Consider the following 25241-nt stretch of genomic DNA (forward strand, 5'->3'; position numbering starts at 1 on the left):
AATTTACTTCAATTGCTTAACACATGCGTTTCTTAGTAAACCGTTCATTCGCGGGTCACACTAGTTTATTCCCTGAAACCTGGACGTGTTTCAGCACTGGTAGGTCTAACGCTCCACGTCGTTTATGCTTTCAGGTGTTCAGCAGTAGTTCAGTCTAAAGAGCTGTGAGGAAGTTGCAGGGCAGTTGGTACAAATAGAATGACGACGCAGACTCATCAGCTCTTAGGGGAAAGGCAGAAGAGGCTAATGAGTCAGAAACACGCTGAAGCTGGCAGGTGGGTGATCAGATATGGTGACTGAAGGTCTGAGATTCTGGCGAAACCCAAATTTACACAATATTCACCCTCATCCAAAGCATGTTTAGTAGATCAGCCCGGGCATGTTTTGATGCCTGAATAGGTGAAGTTTGCTTCTTTAGTTGCACTGAAGCTACAGGGCTAATATAATAGACGTCACAAAATAAAGAAATAAAAAGATTTGGGGTTTTATAGACTCGAAACTCCAGTTAAAAGCTGGTTATGGAAGAGATGAGGAGAAAGTATGTAAACTATATTAGTCCTTTAAAATCTCTGTAGAGCTGCTTGGTCTTAATTGTACGCATCATCGTTAAAAGGGAAACGACACCCCTCTTTTGGCAGTGGCGGGGCTGTAGAGGGGGGGCGGTGGGGGCTTTCAAAACTCTGAAAAGCCTAACAAGATTCTGGGAGCCTCCACGTGACAGCAGCAGCAGGGCTATATAGTAAAAGCAGGCAAAGCATCAGGACCAACAGCAGCAGCAGCCTGTGCACGAGCAGAGATCCACACCGAGGCTTTCCAGGCAGACAGGAGCTCACAGACTCAGGTGTTCGAGCTAAAAGTCTGGCACCATCATCATCACCATCATCAGTGAGCTTTTCGCGTCCACGGAGTACCATCTTTAGACCCTGTGGAGCTGTGAAGCGAATCCAGAGGAGCTGGAGAGGACAGAAAAGTTTCCTTCAGGAGGGATGCTGTATGCTCCAAGCCCACTGTGGCTCTCGGAAGGAACTTGATCTTGCGTTCTGTTACGGATCGGACGTTTTCCCCACTTTCCCCGCCAGGTATACCCTCTTCCTCTTGATCTTCTTCCTCTTCTTCTTTCTTTTTCTTCTTCTTCTCCTCTCTCTCTTTCTTCCTCTGATCGTCTCTGTGTTGAACAGGACGTTTTGAGCGCTGGTGATCTGCGCTTCACTACAGTGTTATGACTGAACGGCGTTATAAATCCGGACAGCGCGCTAAAGTTTAGATTCTTCAGTTGGTGAAGACCGACCGCGTCGCTTTAACTCTCTCCACAGACTGCTGGGACACTTTTCCCGCGTGTTTTTCCTCCTCATCCTCTTCGTCCATGCTTTGTAAAATGACTTTCCTCGCTGATGGTCCGCCGCGCTGCCCGGCTAATGAGTGACACACCGAGCTCCGCTTTTCCTCTCTGGAAACATCTACACCTTCAAACCACGCATACGGAGCCTGGAGAGGAAAACTCCTCCAACACGCTTACTGTCCCTTCTGACCCGAGTCGACAGCTCACACAGCCGCCCAGATGCAGTTTCGACTCTTCTCCTTTGCTTTAATCGTGTTGAACTGTATGGACTACAGCCACTGTCAGACTCAGCCGCACCGCTGGAGGAGGAACAAAAGAGGTAAGAGGGACAGAATGAGGACAGTCTTTCGCACAGACTCACTGATATAGACTCACTACACTGATATAGACACACTGCACTGATATAGACTCACTGCACTGATATAGACACACTGCACTGATATAGACACACTGATATAGACTCACTACACTGATATAGACACACTGATATAGACTCACTACACTGATATAGACACACTGATATAGACTCACTGCACTGATATAGACTCACTACACTGATATAGACACACTGATATAGACTCACTACACTGATATAGACACACTGATATAGACACACTGATATAGACTCACTACACTGATATAGACACACTGATATAGACTCACTGCACTGATATAGACACACTGATATAGACTCACTACACTGATATAGACACACTGATATAGACTCACTGCACTGATATAGACACACTGATATAGACTCACTACACTGATATAGACACACTGATATAGACTCACTACACTGATATAGACTCACTGATATAGACACACTGATATAGACTCACTACACTGATATAGACACACTGATATAGACTCACTGCACTGATACGCACTGATATAGACTCACTGCACTGATATAGGCTCACTGCACTGATACACATTGATATAGACTCACTGCACTGATATAGACACACTGATATAGACTCAGTGCATTGATATAGACACACTGATGTAGACGCACTGATATAGACTCACTGCACTGATACGCACTGATATAGACTCACTGCACTGATATAGACTCACTGCACTGATATAGACTCAGTGCATTGATTATAGACTCACTGCACTGATATAGAAACATTGATATATACACACTGATATAGACTCACTGCACTGATATAGACTCACTAATATAGACTTACTGCACTGATACACATTGATATAGACTCACTGCACTGATGCACATTGCACTGATACACATTAAAATAGACTCACTGATATAGACCCACTGCACTAATATAGACATGCTGATACAGACCCACTGCACTGATATAGACATGCTAATACAGACTAATTGCACTGATATAGACATGCTGATACAGACTCACTGCACTGATATAGACATGCTGATACAGACTCACTGCACTGATATAGACATGCTAATACAAACTCATTGCACTGATATAGACATGCTAATACAGACCCACTGCACTGATATAGACATGCTAATACAGACTCATTGCACTGGTATAGACATCCTAATACAGACTCATTGCACTGATATAGACATGCTAATACAGACTCATTGCACTGGTATAGACATGCTGATACAGACCCACTGTACTGATATAGACATGCTGATACAGACCCACTGCTCTGATATAGACATGCTGATACAGACCCACTGCACTAATATAGACATGCTGATACAGACCCACTGCTCTGATATAGACACGCTGATACAGACCCACTGCTCTGATATAGACATGCTGATATAGACCCACTGCTCTGATATAGACACGCTGATACAGACCCACTGCTCTGATATAGACATGCTGATACAGACCCACTGCTCTGATATAGACACGCTGATATAGACCCACTGCTCTGATATAGACACACTGATACAGACCCACTGCTCTGATATAGACATGCTGATACAGACCCACTGCTCTGATATAGACACGCTGATATAGACATGCTGGTATAGACCCACTGCACTGATATAGACATGCTGATACAGACCCACTGCTCTGATATAGACATGCTGATACAGACCCACTGCACTGATATAAACTCACTGCACTGATTTAGACACATTGATAGACTCACCGTACTGATGCAGACAAGCTGATATCAACTCACTGCACTGATATAGACACACTAATACAGACTCTAATATACTGACACGATTACCACTTACTCATTTCCACCTGATGGCTCTCACTTTGAAACTGGTCACAGTATATTACACTTATTTGTTTTTTATCAAAATTGTCCAATACAGTTATTTTGTTTTTTCTGTTTCTTATTTTGGTTTTATTCCAACATGTTCAATTGAATAGTTATTGAAATTAAGCATACATAAAAGCAGTAATATAATTGTTATATAACCTAATGCGTTAATTATTATTTTTTTAATGATGCTTAATTCGGTAACTCGGTTGGTTAAAAACTACCGTATTCATTCAGAATTACATTTACCTGGTTAACAAACATTTTTTCCCTGAAAAATTTCTACTCCCTCGCTTTGGTTCAGTGTCTGTAGTTATGGCTTGTCGTGAGCAGGCAGTGAGAGGTCTGCTCTGCTTTGCTGTGGTAGTAAAGATAACTGCTGGTCGTGACCGTCGCACTGTGGACACGCGTCACGCATCAGCTGGTGCTTCACCGACACATTAGCTAACTTTGCCCTCTGAAATGACGGGATACTGACCGGTCTCCGTTTATATTACTGCTGAGCGGTCTAAAAGCTTTTACTGCTCTCGGCTTTGCCGCTTTTGGGGATGTTAGCAGTCAACGGGCGCCTTTAACAAGCTGAAGTGAGCAGCAGGTAACACTCCCAAAACGGAAGGACTCCGTGTCAGGTTCAGATTTGTTCGCCTTGACAAATGAAGTATGTAAGTGTGAGCTCGTTCTCACCAGTCTCACTGACCGTCATCACACACGAAAACTGGCCGCTTTAATCTCAGGTCGGCTAAAGCCACGGCTCAGGCTTCTGTTACATGCTATCAGTGTTAGCTGAGGATTTATGCTCCTTTAGCTGCACAGATTCCTGCAACGTTTAATCTCTCCTGCTGTGTGGAGTCCTGAACCTGAAGGTGGAACTGAGGAGTGTGACTGAAAGAAGACTTTAGTTCTCAGGATTTGGCTGGAAAGGTGAATAAATGTCTCCCCATCTCAAATGTTGGATAATTGATCTCAAATACTGGCAGCCACTACTAATTGATCACAGATAACTAGCACTGTTTGGTGGGTTCACATATCACTTCTAACCTCTCTGAGGGCCAGTTTCCCAGACCCAGAGTAACCCTAAGCCTAGGCTAAAAACAATTTTCTTTGTTGGGACAGTTTTCCTTGGAATGACCGTAAGGCCAGGACTAGGCCTAATCCAGCCTTTAGGGATTCAACCTGTTGCATGGAGGAAAAAATCAAGGCTGTGAAAACTTTGAATAGGTCATAATGCGCAGGGCAGCACCGACTGAATGTAGGAACCTGCCAGCTCAGTATAGGACAGTCGACTCTGAGACGCTGAGATAGCTGAAGAGAGAGGGCAGATGATTTACAGCAGATATGCTTCTTTGGCTTTCTCCTTCTCCGAGATGTTGAATTGGGAGGCAATCATAGGTTTAATTATATGCGTGGCATGCCAAGGGGAACCTTCACTCCGGTTGCACTGCCCATCTGCAAATAATCAGGCAATCTCTGCGGGGTACTGGCACACACACGTTTTCTGCTCCCCTGTTTTTCGACGAGAACTGTGTGATCTCAGATACTCAGAAATATAATTCTCTTAATGGAATCAAAAAAGTTTTTATTTGGTTATTTATTTATTTACTTTTGGGATGTGAGTGAGTGGGAGCTGAGAGGGTGATCACTGAGGAAAATAGTGGCAGGGATGCAAAGGTGAGTGCATCCTTTGTGATAAAGAGATCCAAATTAGCCTTACATGGCTGTGCTAATTACACCTTCCTCAGTTCTTGTGCGCTCCAACTGCAGGCTGCCGAATCGGTGCACAGCCCCTGAGTTGGATGTTTTTAGGAGGGTGAAAAGGAGGAATGGTTTCTGCTGTTTTGAAGTAAGTGAAGCCAGGAGCAACTTTTTTGAAATGCTGTGGCAGACGGCCAAGCTTTAGATTTGCTTCCTTCCTTTATTTATCATGCTTATTGAGAGAACCATGGGAGAGAGATCACGGTTCAATAGACTCATGAAACACTCAAATATGGTTTTGCCCCGAGGCTTCCTGTGACAGCTTTATATACAGTCTTTGCTGGCACGCTGCTCTACAGAGGTATTTGAATCATTCCAGAGACGGCAACCTCGCATTCTGCCTAAATACCATTGTGCTACTCTTATGCTCCTAGCAGCACATGTGGTCTCAACTATGAACATGCACTGTTTGAAGTGTCATGTGGTCATCTTTGTATTAATGATGTTTTGACTAGATCCATGGCAAGACTCAAATGAATAAGTCATCAGGCATCAGTATAAGAGGTGGTCTTGTAACACAGCATCCTCCCAGTGCCTCAGACTCTGTGCCGTTTGTGTAGTCTGTTTGAATAAAACAAAACCAACAGCTAGAAACATATTAAATTTACACCTCCTCACCCCCTACTCTGCTCTCCACAGCGAGCAGAAAAGGTGCCAGAAAGCCTTGCTATGATATCATTGCTATTCTCCAGGGTATTAGTTTTCCTTTTTATTCCCTAGCTAATGATGCCACCTGCTGACTACATAAAAGCCAAAGGCTCGAGTACCAGTGTGGCCCAGAGGAAGCGAGACGCAGGACTCAGCCTAGCAGAGCTGTGAAGGAGGGGCACTGTTAACTCTTTGCTGCTAACACATTTTTTGACAACAATATAGAAATATTACTATAGTTACTGTGCACTCTTTTAAAAACGTGTCACCAAATGTTCTTTTTAGTGATTAGTAGAATCAATTGGAAAAACAGATTTGTGATCGTCAAAAGCCTTTTAAAGATTTTAAGAACGTTCACATGGCTGTATATGTATGTGTCATGGTTCTATAGAAATGTAAAGGTTCTTTACGTCATAGAAACTTTACATTATGTAGTAAGTTTTGAAACTTTTAAAAGGTTCTTTCTAGTAGCATATCTCGTATGTAAAAGATAACAATGAACACAAATGGTCCACTTCTATTTTTGAGTATATTTATTACATTTATTGAGACGCATGTGTGTAATGATTGTTACACACGTTTTAATGTTATTTGAAAGTATTCCCAGAGTTGTCTTTGCTGACTCTGCGGTTAGAAAAGGCTTGAGGCAAAGCTGTTTTGGAGTACCTAGCTATTCAAACTGACAACACAGGTTTCGTAGAGTTTGTGGAAAGAACACGTCTACCTGAATCTCCTTAACTATTAATTCAAATACTAAATAAAAGGGATTTTCAGTTTAGGATATGCCTTATTTGAGGCTGCAGTAAGAGAATACAGAGGAATTGCAGTATCAGTAACCTCTAGGCTGTATGTTTGAAGTGCTTTGCTACTGTTTCACGTTGGGAGCATGTTTCAGCTTCCTCTCTTTAAATATTTAATGATGTTATTTTTGTATATAATATATGTTGGCATGGTGTTGCTTTAGTGTGGAGGGTAAAATGAGAGCCATTCAGAAAGCTGTTTTTGCCATTTTAAAAAGTTTTGTCCACAAAGACTGGAAGCACAGCATGTGTGTGGGCACACGTGCATGTGTAGGGTATTCAGACCATTACCCAGACTTTGGCTGTTTTTTTTTTTTTTTACCTTTTATGTGAAACTTAGTAGCTGTGAGAGCAGTTAAGAAGGAGCTACTTCTGATTAATGGTCCGATTAAGCATTCGGTAATGGAACTAATAGAAGCGTGTAGCCGTAAAGTCAAGGGCGCTGTAATCCATGGGAAAGTGGTTAAAAGGAAAGGCTTACTGCTGTCACTGAGCTGCTGAGCAGCGTGACGGACACTGAGGTGATTAAAGAAAAAACCACCTGCACTTTAACACTAACGAGAACATGATGCACCATCGTCCTCCTTAATAGGCTCGTTCTTAATCTAGCTGAGATCTCCGGAGCAGGGCTTCTGGAGCTTTTTGCTTCCTGAAAGGGAGAGAGAATGCGGTGATGGATTAGTGTCTACCCTTGTTGTCCAGGCACCTGTATCACCTAGACATGCTGTATCTGGAATCTCTGTATTATGAGGAAGGGGTATGTAAGAGTCAGGCCATTTTCTTTTAGCAGTTTAAACCCTTGACTGTCTCAGACTATTCAGTAATTAATCTTAAAGAAAATGTTTATAAAGGATTTTCCAACCTAATATCTATCAGAGGCATCTGTAGTTTGTGGTTGGTTACAGCAGATAATAGAAATCCGTTTGTAATAAATAATAATGAATGCGCTGGTACTTTCGATTGTAGTTAGTATTCAGAAGGTTCATCATCAAGCCACAAAAACTGTAACTGACACTACAACACATTTCATAGCACTGCTTTCCACTTGTCCATTGAAGTTATTGTCCATCATATAACTTGTTCAGGTTAGAGTATCAGCACTTTTTTCTCCTTTTCCTTTCTAATGAAGTAGTTTTACACTTAGCTTTAAAACTTCACAGTGCATCTGATTATCAGAACAAAATCACAATCACAGGTTTACCTGTATCCGAGAAGAGTCTCCTCATCACACAGTTAGTACAGCGCAAGAGCTGCCCTGCAACTACTAGGCCCCCAAGATAATCGCATTTTAGTAAATAAAAATATAGTTTAGATCACTATAAAAGGTGAGAATATGGCTCTTTAATGAGTTTACGCTTCACTTCTGCATATAATAAAAAATTAAGTGTATAAAATGCAGCAAAAATGTTTAGTGGGTGTAGACTGAAGCATTCACTATAATGGAAGCGTATCTGTTCCGTCAGACAGACCGCTATTATTGTTTTTATAGGTGATTTTGTGAAGACGTTTTCAGATATTTCAGACTTATTTGGAAATATCAACAGGTATTCAAGGCCTGTAAGATGGACGTTCAGGCTAGCATGTACCGCTTATAATAGAAGCCAAATGTGTTTCAGCAACTGCACATTGTGTGTTTCTTAAATATGTTTTCTGTTCTTCTACTAAACACAGGAAATGTCTAAATGATTGTTTGCGCTAATCGAGCTTTTGATACATAAAGAGTAGATGTAGATATAGTTGAAAAGCATTGGAGTACACATTTATTCAAAATACATATTAGTCATTAATTGCTATAAATTAATCAGTAAATACTATGTAAATGATACTTGCGTAGTTATAAGAGTGAGGAACTGGAGTGTGGGCCCACAAACAGGCCCTTAGAGTTTAAGGAGTTAATATACTCACAGGCATAATGAGATCTGATCTCTTAAGTTTTATTCTGTCAAGCATGGTAAATGCTACTAATTGGTTCTGCTTCAAGTCCACAGTGTAACTGCGGAGAGCCAGATATCACGGAACTCACTCATGGTGACTGGAAATACAACTAAAGTGTGAGAAAACAGAAGAACTGTCAGTTTATCATTCCAGTATTAATTGAACGACTGAATGGTGTGAATAAGATGACCGGCGCTCGAACAGAAGAGATAAGTCAACGGCCACCCTCTACTGATTTAATTTCCAGTCAAATGTACTTAATGGCAGTATAAAATGGAAATCAAATGAATAGAGGGCGGTCTCTGACCTTTATACAGTACTGGGTGAAGAGCTAATATTTTCAGGGAGAAGAAAACATGCTTGTTTAAATATGTCTTTGTGATCAGTTCACTGAAACTTGACTGGCATAGACAGTCATGGCAGATCGACAGGGAAGAGAACTGTTGAATACAGAGCAGTGTTTGCTGTAAGCTTACACAAGGTCCCAGGTTAATGGGTGTAAGTGTTAATGTTGGCCCCTGCTATGTTCATGCAATATAAGACTGTGATTAAGTGCCTGACAGGGAGGGAGAAAGCTCCAAGAGACTTTTCTAAAAAAATGCCGTTTGCCACTCTCCATTGGAAAAAGTGAAAAGGGCTGCAGACGGCATATCTTTTAACGAGGGCTTTTCACATGATGCCACCCTAATCCATGAGGTGGATGTTCTTCCTCCAGTCAGCAAGTGTGTGTATGTGTGCATGAATCCTGCCTGATGCGATCCAATAGCCAGTCTTTCCGGTGGCTGGGGTGACTCGGGCCTTGGACAGCACTTCTCCACTGGCTCGTTAAGTAGCTGGTGTGATGTGCTAGCGTTCACCCCACCGCAACATGGTGTGATCGCTTTACCAAGCCCTGAAAAGTGAGCAGAGGTTCGTGATTGTGAATAGCCTTCATGTAGTGCTCAGGAAGAAGAGCTTCTGACCAAGGAGGGCTGTCTGAGGTGAGAGAGAGAGAGAGGTGGCTTGGGAGAAGAGGAAAGGTAGCTGCCGTGAGGGGAGCATATTTGAAGAGATCAGCTAGAGATGGTTTCATTTGAGCTCTGTCACCTGATAGGGATTAAATCACTCACACTCATAGAGTCCTGAGGTAGTACAGATGTGAAGGAACATTTTCTGTCTCTCGGTGTCTTTCTCACATGGTTCTCACTTGTATGTGTATGAATCTGAGTTCAAGAACCTCTGGCCTCAGATAAATTCCGTTTCTTAAGCTAGACAGAGTGAGTTAGGTATGGTTCTTTGAAATATTCCTCCTAAAAAGAGGGACTCATGCAGCAGATCTTTCTTTGAATAATATACTTTGCATCATAGCGGTGGGCAGTATGGCAGAAGTGTAAAATCACAATAAGATATTTTCATGTTACACAGTATGTGTCTTGATACATAGTTGATATGCTTATCTGATGTTTGATAGGTTGGAAAAAGAAAAAAAAACTCACCATTAACATTCAAGAAATACAAAAACTACAAGCATTTTACTCAACATTTCACATGCTGTGCTGCAATGTGCAGAGGACCATTTTCTAATGCCAGTTGAGCTATAGACCTCCTTCCTGAGCAGATGAATCTGATGAGTTGAACGATTATTCAAAGTGAACTCTGTCAAAACTTAATAAAGGGTGTGTCTTCCAAGGATGTAACTGAATTATCTACCTCTCATCTTCATCAATATGTTGATTTAGCATTTGAGACCTAAAAATGTTTTGTATTTTCAGTTTGAGCCTGTGTGTGTGATGTTAATTCATGAAAACGTATAACGTGGTCTGACAAATCCTCGCAAAATCCAACTCGACACCTCTGACTTTTATTATTTCAGGCTTTACGTGGTGACTCACTACATGGTTTAGTGTTTTTCTTTCTTTCTCCTGACTCAGTCATTCTATTGCCATCAATTTCAGACAAAAATCCACCAAAACACTGCTGTCAGAAGAAAACCTTGTATTTCCATTGTTTGACGTTTTCTAGTTTTTGACAATTTGAAAAAGCCTGTTTCCATTTACATTGTGTGTAAATTTCATGATGAATGGATCAAAAGAAAAAACAAAGTCAAAAATGACTTGGAAAAAGTCTGTTTCAGTAACTTCTTTAACTATTAAAAGTAAGGTAGGTTTTTTCCTTCTCCTGTAGAGTTCTTGTTTTGGACATACAAGGTTTTCCTCCAACAACAGTAGTAAAGTACTGACATTGGGAAATACAAGCAGAAAATGCTGGATTGCGTAGAAAGAACAAACACAATGTGATCATGTAACAAATCAAATTAAAAAGTCACAAAATTGCTTATAACACAACATAACATAAACTGAAGTATAGTAGGTCTTGTGATGACACCAGTAACATTAACATAAACACATGTAGGTGTCCCAGTGTTGTACTAGAATTACAGTTCTTTTATTTTGAATAGTCTAATTTAAAACATTTGCAGTGTGGGTGATTCTTTGTGTTAAAAACCTTCTTTGTGTTTGTGTTTAAGTCTTGTTATTGGTGCGTCTTCCTCAGGGTGTCTGTTTGAGGAGTCTTACTTACACAGTGACATTCTCCAAAAAAACAATAAAAATGGCTCATTTTAAAGCTTAGACTTTTTAAAAATAAAAATATTGGATAGGCTTCAGTGTCAGTACTAGTACTGGAAAACGAAAGAAATATTGTAGCATCTCTGGTTTCATCGCTAGTTCTTGGAAGAGAGAGAGTCTAATAATTTATTCACTCTGTCACCAGTAGATTTGTCCTCAGACGTGTTTCAGCTCTGATTGAGCTCCTAGGCCACTAGCACCACTCTGATGAGGAACATGCGTGAGCAATTGTGTTCCAACAAAGCACCGTCAGTTCTGTTTTAGTTGATTTATTAGTTTAATGACAAATCTGAAGAGCCCAGTCACTGAGCTGGCTGGGGTATTTGGCTGGTACTGCTGGGCTTAGCTGCCGCAGTGCTATGGCACTCCTCTGGCTTCCTCTCAGAGGGAACAGCAGTGGCATGAACTCACACTCAGACAGATTCCTTCAGCCCCATATGACCCTCTGCGGCTTATCTGGTTTTGGTTTTCTTTGTTTTTGTTTACCACAGAAACACCCCTTCCCCCAACAACTACAGTTAGCTTTGACTCATTTAAACACACCCATAGGCTCCTGATTCAGATTTGGAGTGATTACCCCGCCAATAGCCCGTCTCTGTTCGTAGGCTGTTAGGGAGAATGGAGAAGTGTTCACACAGATGAAAGAGAGCTTTTTGTAACACTTCTCCACATCATCCATTTGTCTTGTCATAGCACTTTGCGAGTGAAGCGTTCGTTGTGTGTTAGGATTCGGGTTCTCTGTGTATTTTTTTTTTCTCCCTCACAGACTCGTACAAAAGGGGATCCTCTCTTCCCCCTCAATCATTGTCATCAGAGGATCCCATGTGCTGGCAATGCTAAATGCCAAACAGATGGTTTTCTTTCAGGCCACATTTTACCGCACTGTAAAAGTTCATTTTCGGAAATGTGAAATAAAAAGGACTTATTATATAAATCTTATAATACACTCCATATTCCCCCATGGCGATTGGAAACTACAGGGCCACAGACAAAAGGTCCAGTGTGCCACATGAGAGAGAGTTTAATTTTAACCTTCACCTTTGTTACCCCCTTAATAGCAAACCTCCAAAGCAATTATACCTTAAAACATTTGCTTATAAAACTACTAAATATGGTAAACCATTTGAGTACAATAGGCCTTAGTTTACTGAGCAGTAAAAGTCTTGAATGTGGGACTTGTTTCCAAAAGGTGTGCATGAAACAAAATTGCAAATAATTGAAAAAAGTGTCTTGAGTCACACAATGGCAAAATGGAGAAGTCTATTAAAGACAGATTCTATTAAAGAGTGTTATAGATAAGTATTAGAAAAGTAGTTAAATTCTGTAATTCTATAGGGGATAGTTTATGAGTTCCACAGATTATTATCACAGAGTTCTTGTATATTTCTTTCTGTATTTTTTCTCATTATTTGGCTTTTATGATTGGAAGTTTTTTACATCCCTGTAAGCATAAAAATGCTGTTAAATAAAATATGGTATGTTTTTTGTTTGCTTTTACATTGTTTCACAATAGTAGGCTTCCTTTACATTGACTAATAGAAATAGTCCAAAAGAGAGAGATTTTCCCTCATTTATTGAGTGCCTTTCATTTTTGCTTGATAGCTTGGAGTTCCACTTGAATGTGAATAAAGGGAACTAATGATATTAAATATTGAATAGCAATAGCAAATATTGAAAAACTGCAAAACTGAGTAAATTTTTTTATATGCCAATTCTGTGATCACATCAGCAAGCCCTGTCACCAGCAGTTTGACCTGTACTTGACCCTTTTTCCAGTGTGCCTCAAGACAGACCCCACGTCCTCAACACCCACCTAATATCAAGTCAGGAGAGCCGAGAGGAAAGAGTGGCTAATGAGGTGTCGAAAGAGTGTTTGGGACAGTTTGAATTGATGTTTTTAAGTGCTCATTACCTGGAATATTAAGCCTTTTACATGGCAAAGGATGCAGTATATGAAGGAGAAAAAGGAGGTGAGGAGCGTTAGGTGTTTTACAATCCATGCCCTGTGTTTAATTGTTGAGCTTGAGAAATAAATTCATGCTCCTCAGTTTCTTTTGTTCCAGGCCCAGTCCACAGCACCAAGTAAAACCAAATTTGTAGCCCAAACTGTCTGGTCCCAGTCCTAACTGAAACCTGACAAAATACTGTCTTATCCTAAATCAAGCCTGACAAAAATCTGTCTAATCCAGACTGTAGCCTTAATTCTGACTGTATCTTTAATTCTGACTGTAGCCTGAGAAATTCTTTCCAATCCAAAATGTAGCCTAACAAAATTTGGCCTGATCCTCACTGTAGCCCAATGAATGTCTGCCTGATTTTCACCCAAATACAATTTTGTCTGATCTCAACTGTATCAAAACCAAATTCTCTCTGATAGTATAGTACTACTCCAATAGTAGCCAAGCAAAATTCAGTCTTGTTTTGACCGTAGCCTGACAATATTTTGTTCAAACCTGACTGTAACATGACAAAATTCTGTCTGATCTGAGCTGCAGCCGAACTGAAAATCCTGTCCAATCCCAACTGAAAAAAAAAACAAAATTCTGTCTGATCTCAAATAGATCTTGTCCAATCCTAACTGTAGCCTGACAAAATTCTATCCACACCTGACTGTAGTCTGACAAAAACTTGTAGCCTGGAAAAAAATCCTTCTGAACTAGATTGTAGCTCCAAAGAATTTGTTTAATCCCAACTGTAGTATACTGTAATAACTATAATACTGTAGCCTGATCAAATTCTGTCCAAAACTGACTGTAGCCTGAGAGGATTCTCTCCATTCCAACTGTAACGTGATAAAATAAGAATAAAACTTGAGCAATAGCAGGGTAAAGCAGGGGTAAACGCAGGCCAACATCCGTTAAAGGTAGGAGAAGGGCTATTACAAACCCGAACATGAAATTTGAACCTGACCCTCGCACCACAAATATTTGAGAAATTATGTCCAAACCTGACTAAACTCCAACATGAATAGTCAGGTCCCATCGAGTTCTGAGAAATATTTCAAGTTCTACCTCCTATCCAGCCCTAATCGATCTGTGAGGCTTTTGCTGTAACATGAGATGCGGAGGCCCCCGCAGACGCATGCACACACTCATACAGCAGCGGATGCTGGGCATGTGGGGCCTGTCTCCGGCTTTTTCGGATATTTACAACCATTGCCTACACAGCTCGCCGCGGCAACTCCAGGGCAATTCGGGGCTGCCCCAGCCCCTCCTCATCACTCTGCCACTCGACAGATGGACAAGCTTCCTCTGTTCCCCTGCATGTTATAGGGCCTCTAATTACACTCCCACCCCACATCAAACCCCAGCTCAGCACGCCTCGCCTTCGCTCCTGGGTGGAAACGAGTTGGTCAGATGAAATAGAGGAGCTCACGCTTGTAATTTGGCTGTCCGGAGGATGTGGACAGAGTCGGGGTCACCCTCTCATAATCTCTGTAGCATAGTTCCTGCCTTGGGACGTCCTGCTTGGGCAACTAGAAGCCACCAGAGCTGAGCTGAAGAGTGCAGAAGCCAATCTGGCCTGGTTGCCTGTGTGTGTGTGGAACTCAGAAGCCCTGGTGTGGTTTCAATCAGGTCCAGGAATGGAAGTCATTACAGAGTCCTGGTGCTGAGCTCATTGTCTCTCCATTCTCTTCCTTCTCATTCATTCTCTCCTTCTCTGGTTTGCTCTCTCTCTCTCTTTTTCTCTCTCTCTCTAAAGATCAGAACATGTAGCTCAAACATTAAGAAGTCTTTGAGGGTCACTAGCAGTAGATGCATGCTCCCAAATTGATTTCAGACTGTTTGTGCATGGAACTGTTGCTTGTTTACTCCAAGTGTCATCAGTTTATCCAACAATTCAGGCTCCATTCACACATGGCAGGTGAAGGAATGTGACATGGTTATGGCTCTGGATATAAAACACTTAATTAGTTCTATCACTGTCACAAAATGCTTTATGAGCTTTGTGTCTCAGACTGAGAGGCATTGCCGAAAGCCCTGGAAGATGGGACGTGCACTGTATGAATGTGCATTGGGTGGCTGTGGTTGTTCTCATTGTCTTTATTAATTTTTTTCACCCATATAGTTTTTAAGTTTTACTTCAGCAAAGTGGCACTCATAGAAGACCTGTGGAGAAGAGTCCCATTTGTGCTTTGCAATCTGCTGTTTATAATTTGGACAAATTCATAAGCTTGAGTTATGATATTAATGTGCAAGTGCTCTCCAACACATGATTCCAGCTCCTTGGTTTCTGAATATGTTTTGTTGCAGAAGACCTCAGTTGTGGTGAGTTCATGCATTTTGCAACTCTGTCTCTCTTTCTGCCTCCCTCTCTCATGGTATCTGAGTTGCGCAGCAAGGACCAGTCTGCGGCAGAGATCATGGTAAAGGAAAAGTGTGGGGCAGAGAAAAATATCCATCAACATTTTTCTGATTCCTGCTTTTTTCTACTGAGTTACTCTCAGTTATCCACTTGTGTTACATCTTGGCTGCCTTTTCTTCAGCTCCATAATATTTTATTTGGACCTAGGCCAGGCCTCAGGCACACACTGTCTTTTCTTGCATAAACAGCTGTCACAGACAGGGGTGGTAAGGAATAGGTGCATGCAGGCAGAGGTCAGGTGTAATTTACATGTTTACGCACTAATGACTTTGGTGACTGACACTGCCTGATAAGACATAGGGCTAAGAAATTATTTGCTGTGTGGCCAGTTCCTTCACTTATCATTAGTTAACTCAGTTAACACACACTATAATGCCACACGTATTCAGTCACCCATCCAAATAATTGAATTCAGGTGTTTCAATCACTTCCATTGCCACATGTATATAAAACCAAGCACCTAGGCCTGCAGACTGCTTCTGCAAACATTAGTGAAAGAATGGGTCACTCTCAGGAGCTCATTGAATTCCAGTGTGGAACCGTGATAGAATGCCACCTGTGCAACAAATCCAGTCGTGAAATATCCTCGCTCCTAAATATTCCACAGTCAACTGTCAGTGGTATTATAACAAAGTGGAAGTGATTGGAAATGACAGCAGCTCGTAAAATGAAAGAAAAAAACATAAAATGACAGAGTGGGGTCAACGGATGCTGAGGTGCATAGTGCGCAGAGGTTGCAAACGTTCTGCAGAGTCAATCACTACAGACCTCCAAACTTCATGTGGCCTTCAGATTAGCTCAAGAACAGCATAGAGAGCTATATGGAATGAGTTTCCAAGGCCAAGCAGCTGCATCCAAGCCTTACATCACCAAGCACAATGCAAAGTGTCGAATTCAGTGATGTAAAGTGCCGCCACTGGACTCTTTGGAGTGACCAATCATGCTTCTCCATCTGGCAATCCGATGGACGAGTCAGGAGAATGGTACTTGTCTGACTGCATTGTGCCAAGTTTGGTGGAGGGGGGATTATGGTGTGGGATTGCTTTTCAAGAGTTGGGCTCGGCCCCTTAATTCCGGTGAAAGGAACTCTTAATGCTACAGCAGACCAAGAGGTTTTGGACAATTTCATGCTCCAACTTTGTGCTAACAGTTTGGGGATGGGGACCAGTGTACAAAGCAAGGTCCATCAAGACATGGATGAGTCAGTTTGTTGTGGAAGAACTTGACTGGCCTGCACAGAGTTCTGACCTCAACACTTTTGGGATGAATTAGAGTGCAGACTGTGAGCCAGGCCTTCTCGTCCAACATCAGTGTCTGACCACACAAATGTACTTCTGGAAGAATGGTCAAAAATTCCCATAAACACACTCCTAAACCTTGTGGAAAGCCTTCCCAGAATAGTTGGAGCTGTTATAGCTGCAAAGGGTGGGTCAACATCATATTAAACTCTATGGATTAAGAATGGGGTGTCACTCAATATTTCATATGCATGTGATGGCACAACAGAATACTTTTGGCAATATAGTGTAGATGCCCTGTTCTGGATTTTATTTTCAGATGGACGGTCCTGGTTAATATAGTATGGCTGCAATGTTTATGTGAGAGAATGGCAGCAGGGCTGTGTAGATAAGAGGTGCTCTTTTATCACTGCAAGGTGTGTGGAGTCTTCACCTGTAAGAGAAGTTTGTACTCTTGGAGGTTGCTTGTTTCATGCCATCTGTGTACACTGGGCATGCTAACAGAGTAATTTGACCTACACACTTTCCAATCCATCATTTAGGTAAAGTCAAATGATCGTCACATCCTATTGCTTTGTAAGCATGTCTTAACTCCACTCTTTCTTAAAATCTGAAACTTCAAAGGCCTACATGTGCCTTTTTTAGAAACTTGTTTAGAAACTCACTGGGGCAGACCCCTCTTGTCACTGGGGTGGTACGCTCATGGAAACATCTCAGTATCTTTAGTCAGGGAATATAATCCTTAGAAATATATGGATTATGCATATATATAACGTCAGCCTTTGACGTTGAATTGACTCCAGACGCCCCATCTCATCTCCAGGCTTTTTATTTTGTTATTCTGTTTTAAAATATTAGGTTATTAAAAGGTACAAATATGTACTTTTCACCTGAGAAAAACTTATTTAAAGTACACAATTGAACTTTGTTGTACCTTTGAGGGTACATTTATACTGTTTGTACTTTGATGAACGATAAATGTACATCATCATCATCATCATCATCGTCGTTGCCCGCTAGTCCAAACAGGGTCGCGGTAGCAGTTGGGAGAGCAGAGAATCCCAGATGACCCTGACCCCCGCTACTTCCTCCAGCTCATTCCCGGGGACCCCAAGCCGCTCCCAGGCCAACTTGGAGACATAATCCCTCCAGCGGGTCCTAGGGCAACCCCGGGGTCTTGTCCCGGTAAAAACCCTTAGAAAGTGGTTCCTCAAGGGTTTTCTAATAAAGATAGTGGTTATACATAGAACTATGACAATTCAAAAAATATTTGAATAAATTGATCTTTGCGCTGTTAAATGGTTATTATCTAAGGTGTTTCAGTAAAGAACCTGGTTCTACATAGCACCTAAAAGGGTTCTGCTGTTTTTACAAGTTAATCGAGTCTTTTGGTAACAGTGTAGTTACTGAATTATTAGTTTGATAAGTAAGATTAAAAACTGGACAAAGGGGCTAAGATTAAAAGAGCTTAAATTGCAAAACAGTTGGCATATAATAAAGTCTTACTATGGCTTTTTTTCCATTGTTACATCCTTCCTGCTTGAAACTCCATGTTATAACAATCCAGTCAGTACCACTTTACAATAACACTACCCTTATGAAGTGTTTATAAATGGCTTAAAATAGTTTATCAATGGTTATTAATTAAGTCATAAATACCTTAAAGATCACGAATGAGCAGTTATAACACATGAACATTCATATTGAGAAGATTCTCTTTTGAAAGAATAAGGTCACCACTCTGAAGCACTGTGCTTCTTATCATGCCGCCAGTGAGACGTGTGAAGGATGAGCAAGGGGCTATGATTCTCGTGTAACTGCTGCTGATGTTTGTGAAACAGGAGTCTCAGTCCTGGGTGCTGGGCTTTTGAAGTGTGCTCCGAGTGGCCAGGACCATATGTGAGAGTGTGTGCGTGACTCACTGTGGGCGCCCCTGTGGTGTTCCACACTTTTGACCCTGTGGTTCATTTCTGAACTGGCCCTTTGGAGCAGGGTTGAGCCAGGCTATGCCTGCAAGGTGCAGAGGGGGTCTCATTAAAGGGTTAATAAAGTACAACTGTGCAGCATGGTTTGTGTTCCCTGTGGTGGCAAAGGAGGCATGAAAAGCCTAGTGCAAGGGAATTTGAGGAACCCTGTTGTGCATATCTTGGTCAGGTTCGGCCATCATTTCTCAAATATCTGTAGGGCTTGGGTCAGTGGCATTTCACGTCCAGGTTTGATTTAGAAAAAATGGACAAAATTTCTGTTTTTTCATAAATTATCAGTAATTTGGAACACTAAAGAAAATTGTATACAACTTGCCCTCACTTTATATTGTATAATAATGTCTTGATTTACATGTGTAATGACGTTAATCGTGAAATTAAAAATGACTTTAGCTACATTAATAACATAATTAGAGCTCAACAAACTGCACCAGCAGTGGTAGCAGCAAGTTGAAGCGGGCACTATGGAGGGGTTTTGTGGTTGCTTGTTCTGGAACCTTGACAAGAGACCGTGGATGGTTTTATCGATATTTTGGTCTCTGTTTCAGAATTGCTACTCCTCTACTGAGAATTAGAATTTTTTGACAATCTGTGACATTCCTATATCCTATATTTTTCTTGTTTTTTTTCACTAGGTCACAGGTCTAGTTATCATGTTTGTAAAAGTTTATGTGCCAAAAAAAGTCATTTATTTTTACGTGACCATTTTCCAACCTCTGTTTGTCCCTTACAGGCTGTTTTCATAACTGCCTTTAAGTCTGACATACTTACATGGACTGTGTTCTAATTGGCTGCCCTGCATTGTGCCTCATTCAAAAAGTTGTTCAGGCTGAAATACTCCTTATAACTTTGGCGTGAATAAGTTGGGCTAAACTGTAGGTGGATATATGTATATATCAGAAGGAATGTGTTTTTCAAGCTAGTGTCAGGTTCAGATTCAAGAACTGGTGCTGTAGGCAAGTTGGGTTCAAACAGAATGTTCTTGATTGCTATTCAGGTTTTGAACAAAATTTCAGGCTTGGTTAAAGTTCTAGTGTGTCTGTGGGTATGAGTCTGTCTTGCTGAACATACGACCCTCCAAATATTCAGGGCTATGTTGAGTGTGGTTGGTTGTTATGAGATCCTGGTCAGAGGTAAGGGGTGCAGAGAAGTGGACCAGACTGGCCAGTGTCACATGGGATGAAGAAATCCCAATCAGCACTCAGCCAAGTCTTGAAGAACAGCATGTGTGAGTGAATTTAGGTAACAGGTAACAGGTGTGAAAATTAGGTGTGAGATTTATGTGTGATAAATCACCAACAGGTGTGCCAATTTGAACAACTCCACTTCCCACCATTTCTTCTCTCTCCCTCCTTCCAGATTTTTACTCCTGTCTTTCACTTCACTCTCTCTTTCTTTGCTTTTCTGTTGGTCTGTTTGTCTCTCTGTCTGTCCACTTCCTCTGTTTTGAGCTCTCTTAAATAGTGAGAATAACCTTACCGCACTGCCCTAAGGGAAATCTGAGAAGTGGAAAAGGTCTGAATTCCCCCTAAAAGAGTGAAACATAAAACACATGTTTATGTTTCCTTGGGTGTACCCCTCCGGAGAGGACGGCCCTCATGACGAATCGCTGATTGCACTACCCGCTGCTCCATGAGGCTCTTAAACCTCACAACACCTGCACACGTCTTTTCAGCCCCTCTGTGGCCAGCACATGAAAAGCTCTTGCGTGTCTGGAGACAATGAGAAGAGCTCATCCAGCCTGCTCTGTGTGATGGCCTGTCATTGCTTTTGCTGCTACTTGAAAGCAAACCTTTATGCTTTATCTGTTTTTGAGGAGCTGAAAAAGTTTCTAGACTTGTATAAAACACATTCAATTCTAAAATCTAATTGGCTGAGCCACGTCCAAAGCTGTTCTATAAACTTCACCACACACATCACTCCATGGAATAGTCTTTGACTGTCATGTTGTTTGACAACCATAGCCTACTGGTAATAAATTCCATAGCTTTGCAGAAGAATGGCTGATTATTATATATAATACAATGTCATTTCTTTTATTATGTTGTATTCAAACAAACAAAAAATCTGTTTCATTTGATGGTTACATGGCCAGCTTTTACTGCCTTGATAAGAAGGTCATTTTGAGCCTCAGGTCATCAGATGGCCATTCTAAAGGAAGACGACAACAGCCGTTATGGCATTGTTCTTTACTGCAGCATTGGTTCTCCAGTGTTTATCTACTTTATCTTTCTAACAAGCAGTACACAGTACATTCACTGCAACTTAATCCTGGCTATAGATGACATATAATTTCATTAAGACCAAATTGTAGGGACAAGAGATTAATTGTTATTGTTAGTGTTCCAAGACCCAGTCTCTACATTGACTGAAGGCCTTCCCTGTTCTGCCAGCTACTTGCTCTCACAGGGCATGTCTATAGAACACATCCACCGTTTTAAGCACAGGGATTCAATCTATGCATCCATCAGTGTCTGCTATGACTACTAGTTTTGCAGCACAGGCACATTCTGGCTGAGCTAATAAGTCGATAAAACAAATGTGTTTACTCAGACACATGCTGCAAAATCATTATAAGCACCAGGATTGCCCTAAATTGTACACATATGCATACAGTACAATCTGTTAAAGTAAACTGAGGAAAAAAAAGACTTGAATCCCCAAATCCCGACTATTTCCAGCTGTAAATTAGTCAGAGGCGAGGGCCAACATATTTTCTGCTATACAGGAACTGAAATGTGCTCTTGGAACATAATGTGCCCTGCCTCCTCAACCACCAGTACCCTTGATTTTTTAGACTTTAGCAAAGTGTGACTTCCATATAACTGTAACGAATAAAGTCATATGTAACAAATGTGGGTGGTTTGATGTCACTTTCCATGTACTGTCCTTAACAATGTGGAACAATGTGGAGCTGTCAGGGAGTTGGCACATTTTTAATGGGCCATCTGAAAGTTTTATTGCATGGACATGACTCTTAATTTCTTTTCCAGGGCAAGTGGCAAGAGTTTTTGGCAGCTTCGGACATTCATCTGAGCTTCTGTCCAGACATTGTCAAGCTTCAGCAAAGCTCTTGTGAACCTGATGGTTGAGCACACCAGAGAAAGCAACTGTAGGACTAGTTTCAGTGTTGTTTTATCTGTAGGGCACTACATTTTATATTGCCTTTTAGTAGCCCAAATGCGTAAAGGAAAGTTAGACATGCATGGTTCTGTTGGCAAATTTAATTTTCACCGCAGGAGCAGAGACCTCGTAAGGAGCCTGTGGGTTTAGCTGTTGAGGGTTGAGGTTTACCCAGTGCTTTGGCTGTTTATGTTGAAATATTTCTTCGTATGATTATGAAGTCATTTAATCTGTTTTTTCCGACAACAGGTGCACATTTGTAGCTTTTCTGCATTTTTCTCCCAGTTTTTAGTTAACACTGCAGCTGTCATGTCTTGATTCGCATTCTTTGAATGGGAGCTCTTTCTGAACCTCTTTGAGAAGGTTGAATTCTTTCTTATATAGACGGTGCACTTTATCATCTGTACCTCTTGCAAGACTCCAGTGTAACAGAGAAGAGAAAGGCATGTGTGGTTCATCAGAGTTGTCACTCGAACGCTCACAGCCCAGTAGGATTTCCAAGGTGCGGGGGCAGACTTAGCTAGGCTGTGTTCTTCAGCAGCTCACTCTAATGACACCACATCTGTCTTTCACACAACTCTCACTAATTGGATGAACACAAAATTATTCTCAGTGATGTGGGTAAGTTGCTTTTGTGTCAGTGATTTCCATAGGGAACAATCAAAGCTCGCAATCAAATAGTTGTAGTTGCAGCTTTTTTATGGCTCTGAATTTGCAGAAACTTTTAATGAGTCATTATACAGTATGATGTTATGAAGGAGAGGTGCATAAAAAGGAGGTTGTGCATGTGGAGGATTGTTGGTGGTGCATGTGTGTCTCTGAGGGAGAGAGAGAATGTGTAGGGGGTCTGCCAGGCCCCAACCACCCACCCACCCCAAGACTTGCCAACTTGGGTTGACGCCCGCCACGCTTGTTTAGGAGTTGTTAAATGTACCTAGGACGGGGTTCTTTTCAGCTGGATCTCACTTGCACTCTAATTGTTCTTGATCAGTGCTCAAAACAAACCTCCTCGGGCTGAATGAACATGGCCAAGTCCAAACATGCCGTCATGCTTCATGCTACAAGTTGGCGATTCGCATGAATGAAGCAAAACGTGGAGCTCACCTGAACGAACCGCAGCCTCGTCCCCACTGTGACGGAGCAGCGTGACACTAATATGGAATTTTGTTGGAAGGATACTTTACTCCTTACAAATTGGACTTCACTTTTTGTACAGGCCCTGTAGACTGAAAGAATTGCTCCGTTTGTCTGGATTAATGTTTTAGCTCCCTCTATAAAGTGTATTTGGTGTTCCTGTGCGGTGATGCCTTCAGGCTTAAGGCGCAGCATTGTTAGTTATGAAAGGAAAGTAAGTACTGCCTGTGTGACAGCAGTTATAAATTCTAAAACCAGAGAGAAAGATTGAGGGAATGCGGGAAAGAAATCAAAACACAGCTAAGAACAAAATAACATCTTCAGAAGAGTAATGATTCTCACTCTTACTTTCCAAACAAATCAAGACATCTACCTTTAATCAGTTAATCCAGACACTTGGTCTTCTCTCCACAGGCTCCTTCCAAACTGACAAAAAAGGAAGAGATTTTTTGGCTGATTGATCACGTTGGTCTCCCTTCATAGCATGTTGTCACGTTGAAAATAATTAGAGGTATTTGTCTTTTGGGTATGATGCTGTCCTTATCAATCATTGTAGTGTTTGTAGTGTTTCACTAATGATCTTGAAAGTCTTGAAATAATCTTGGACCATAGATGTGTATGGATTTTAATCTTAAATACTGAGTGGGGTTTTTATGTGGCCAAAACTCCAAACTAGGCTAGTGTTTAATGGATGTGATGTTCTGAGCAGTAAAGGCAGGATATATATCGCTTCTTTACACATCGAAGCATTTATATATTTTCAGATAACACAAACAATATAGTATTTTATTCTGTGCGTGTCTATTTTTCACTCTGCTTCATCAATATGAGGAAAATATAGCAAGTGAAATATTTAATATTAGTGGTGTAACATTAGCTAATTATGCACTGACATGACCAGCATTATGCAGCATTAAAAATGCAGTTTTAAGTCCTTTTCCTGCTCACAGGCTGTAACTTGCTATGACTGAGTCTGCAACTGCAAAGTTAGCCCTCTCATTTAAATGCAGTTCTATTGTTTCCAGCATTACCATGTTGAACTTATTTATTACTGAAGTGATAAAAAGTACTTCAGGAAGTTGAGTATCATTCATACCATGTATATAATCATGTATAAGCAAAACACTATGTGCCGTTACTGAGCATTTTGGCCTAGTATATAGTTGTAGGATTGAAAAAAGTTGCATGGCATTGCATCTTTCAAAGTTTTCTTTGAAGCATAGCCTTGTGTATATATGTCACACATACTGATGTGTTTCCTGTGGGGCTGTTTTTCTTGTAGCCTCATCTTGAAAGCTGCCTGTTGCTGCATGTCTGTCTACAACAGCAAGTCAGTCAAATGGCCCTTTCCTGTCAAAGTGGATGGTTCTTGGCCACTTCACAATGGGATGAATGGGATGACTTTGCAATGGAATTAAATGCACCAGAATCTCTGGCAGAAGTCTGGCTTGTGAAACTAGGTTCACGTGAACTGATAATGAAAATAATGATATTGAATAAGTGAAGGTAAGAAATACATTCTGATTAAACACATTTGGCCACTCATATGACTATGAGCAATTGAAGCACATAAGACAAATTTGATTAATCATTACTAATTATTTGACAGCTCAATTTAATATCGACCATTGATGGTAAAAAAAAGTTTTAAAAAATCCATTATCCGCTTTTTTAGCAGTAATTCTAGTTGGAGAGTCCTACCGTACACACAGGCCATCATTCAAGCAATTATAAGTTGGTTATCATGGCAGATGGTGTGGTACATGTCTTAAAACACACATTACCACAGCTCTTGGAACAAAAACACTCTTTACAGCCAAATTAGGTTTATCCACTGTAATTTACACGAAGCCTGGAATTCCTTGAGACCAATGGCCTTTGATCAATAGCATTCTACTGTGACTAAAAACATGACCAGAGAAGCTGTTTATATATAAAAACAGATCAGTTTGCCTAGTTTCTGTTTGATGCAGCATAGGTCATAAGCAGCAGTCGCTGATGTTTTCATAAAGCTTCGCCCACTAAGAGTTTAAAGTCACTATTGAATCCAGCTTGGCTTGAGCTTGCTATTTATCTCCAGCTAA

General features: G+C 41.1%; 1 protein-coding gene across 2 annotated transcripts in view; it reads left to right on the plus strand.

The window, feature by feature from the left end:
• The first annotated feature begins 688 nt into the window (after window positions 1-688).
• rspo2 (R-spondin 2) overlaps window positions 689-25241 on the plus strand; it is a 64353-nt gene continuing 39800 nt past the window's right edge. Inside the window, exons 1-2 of one of the 2 annotated variants that reach the window (XM_017709141.2) lie at window positions 689-1079; window positions 1179-1658. In XM_017709141.2, the coding sequence (XP_017564630.1) occupies window positions 1559-1658 (100 nt within the window). In that variant the 5' untranslated portion in view covers window positions 689-1079; window positions 1179-1558. The remainder of the gene's footprint in view (window positions 1080-1178; window positions 1659-25241) is intronic. The other variant, XM_017709142.2, reaches the window with a different exon arrangement.

The sequence above is a fragment of the Pygocentrus nattereri genome, chromosome 3 (genome assembly GCF_015220715.1).
Source record: "Pygocentrus nattereri isolate fPygNat1 chromosome 3, fPygNat1.pri, whole genome shotgun sequence".
Taxonomy (NCBI): Eukaryota; Metazoa; Chordata; class Actinopteri; order Characiformes; family Serrasalmidae; genus Pygocentrus; species Pygocentrus nattereri.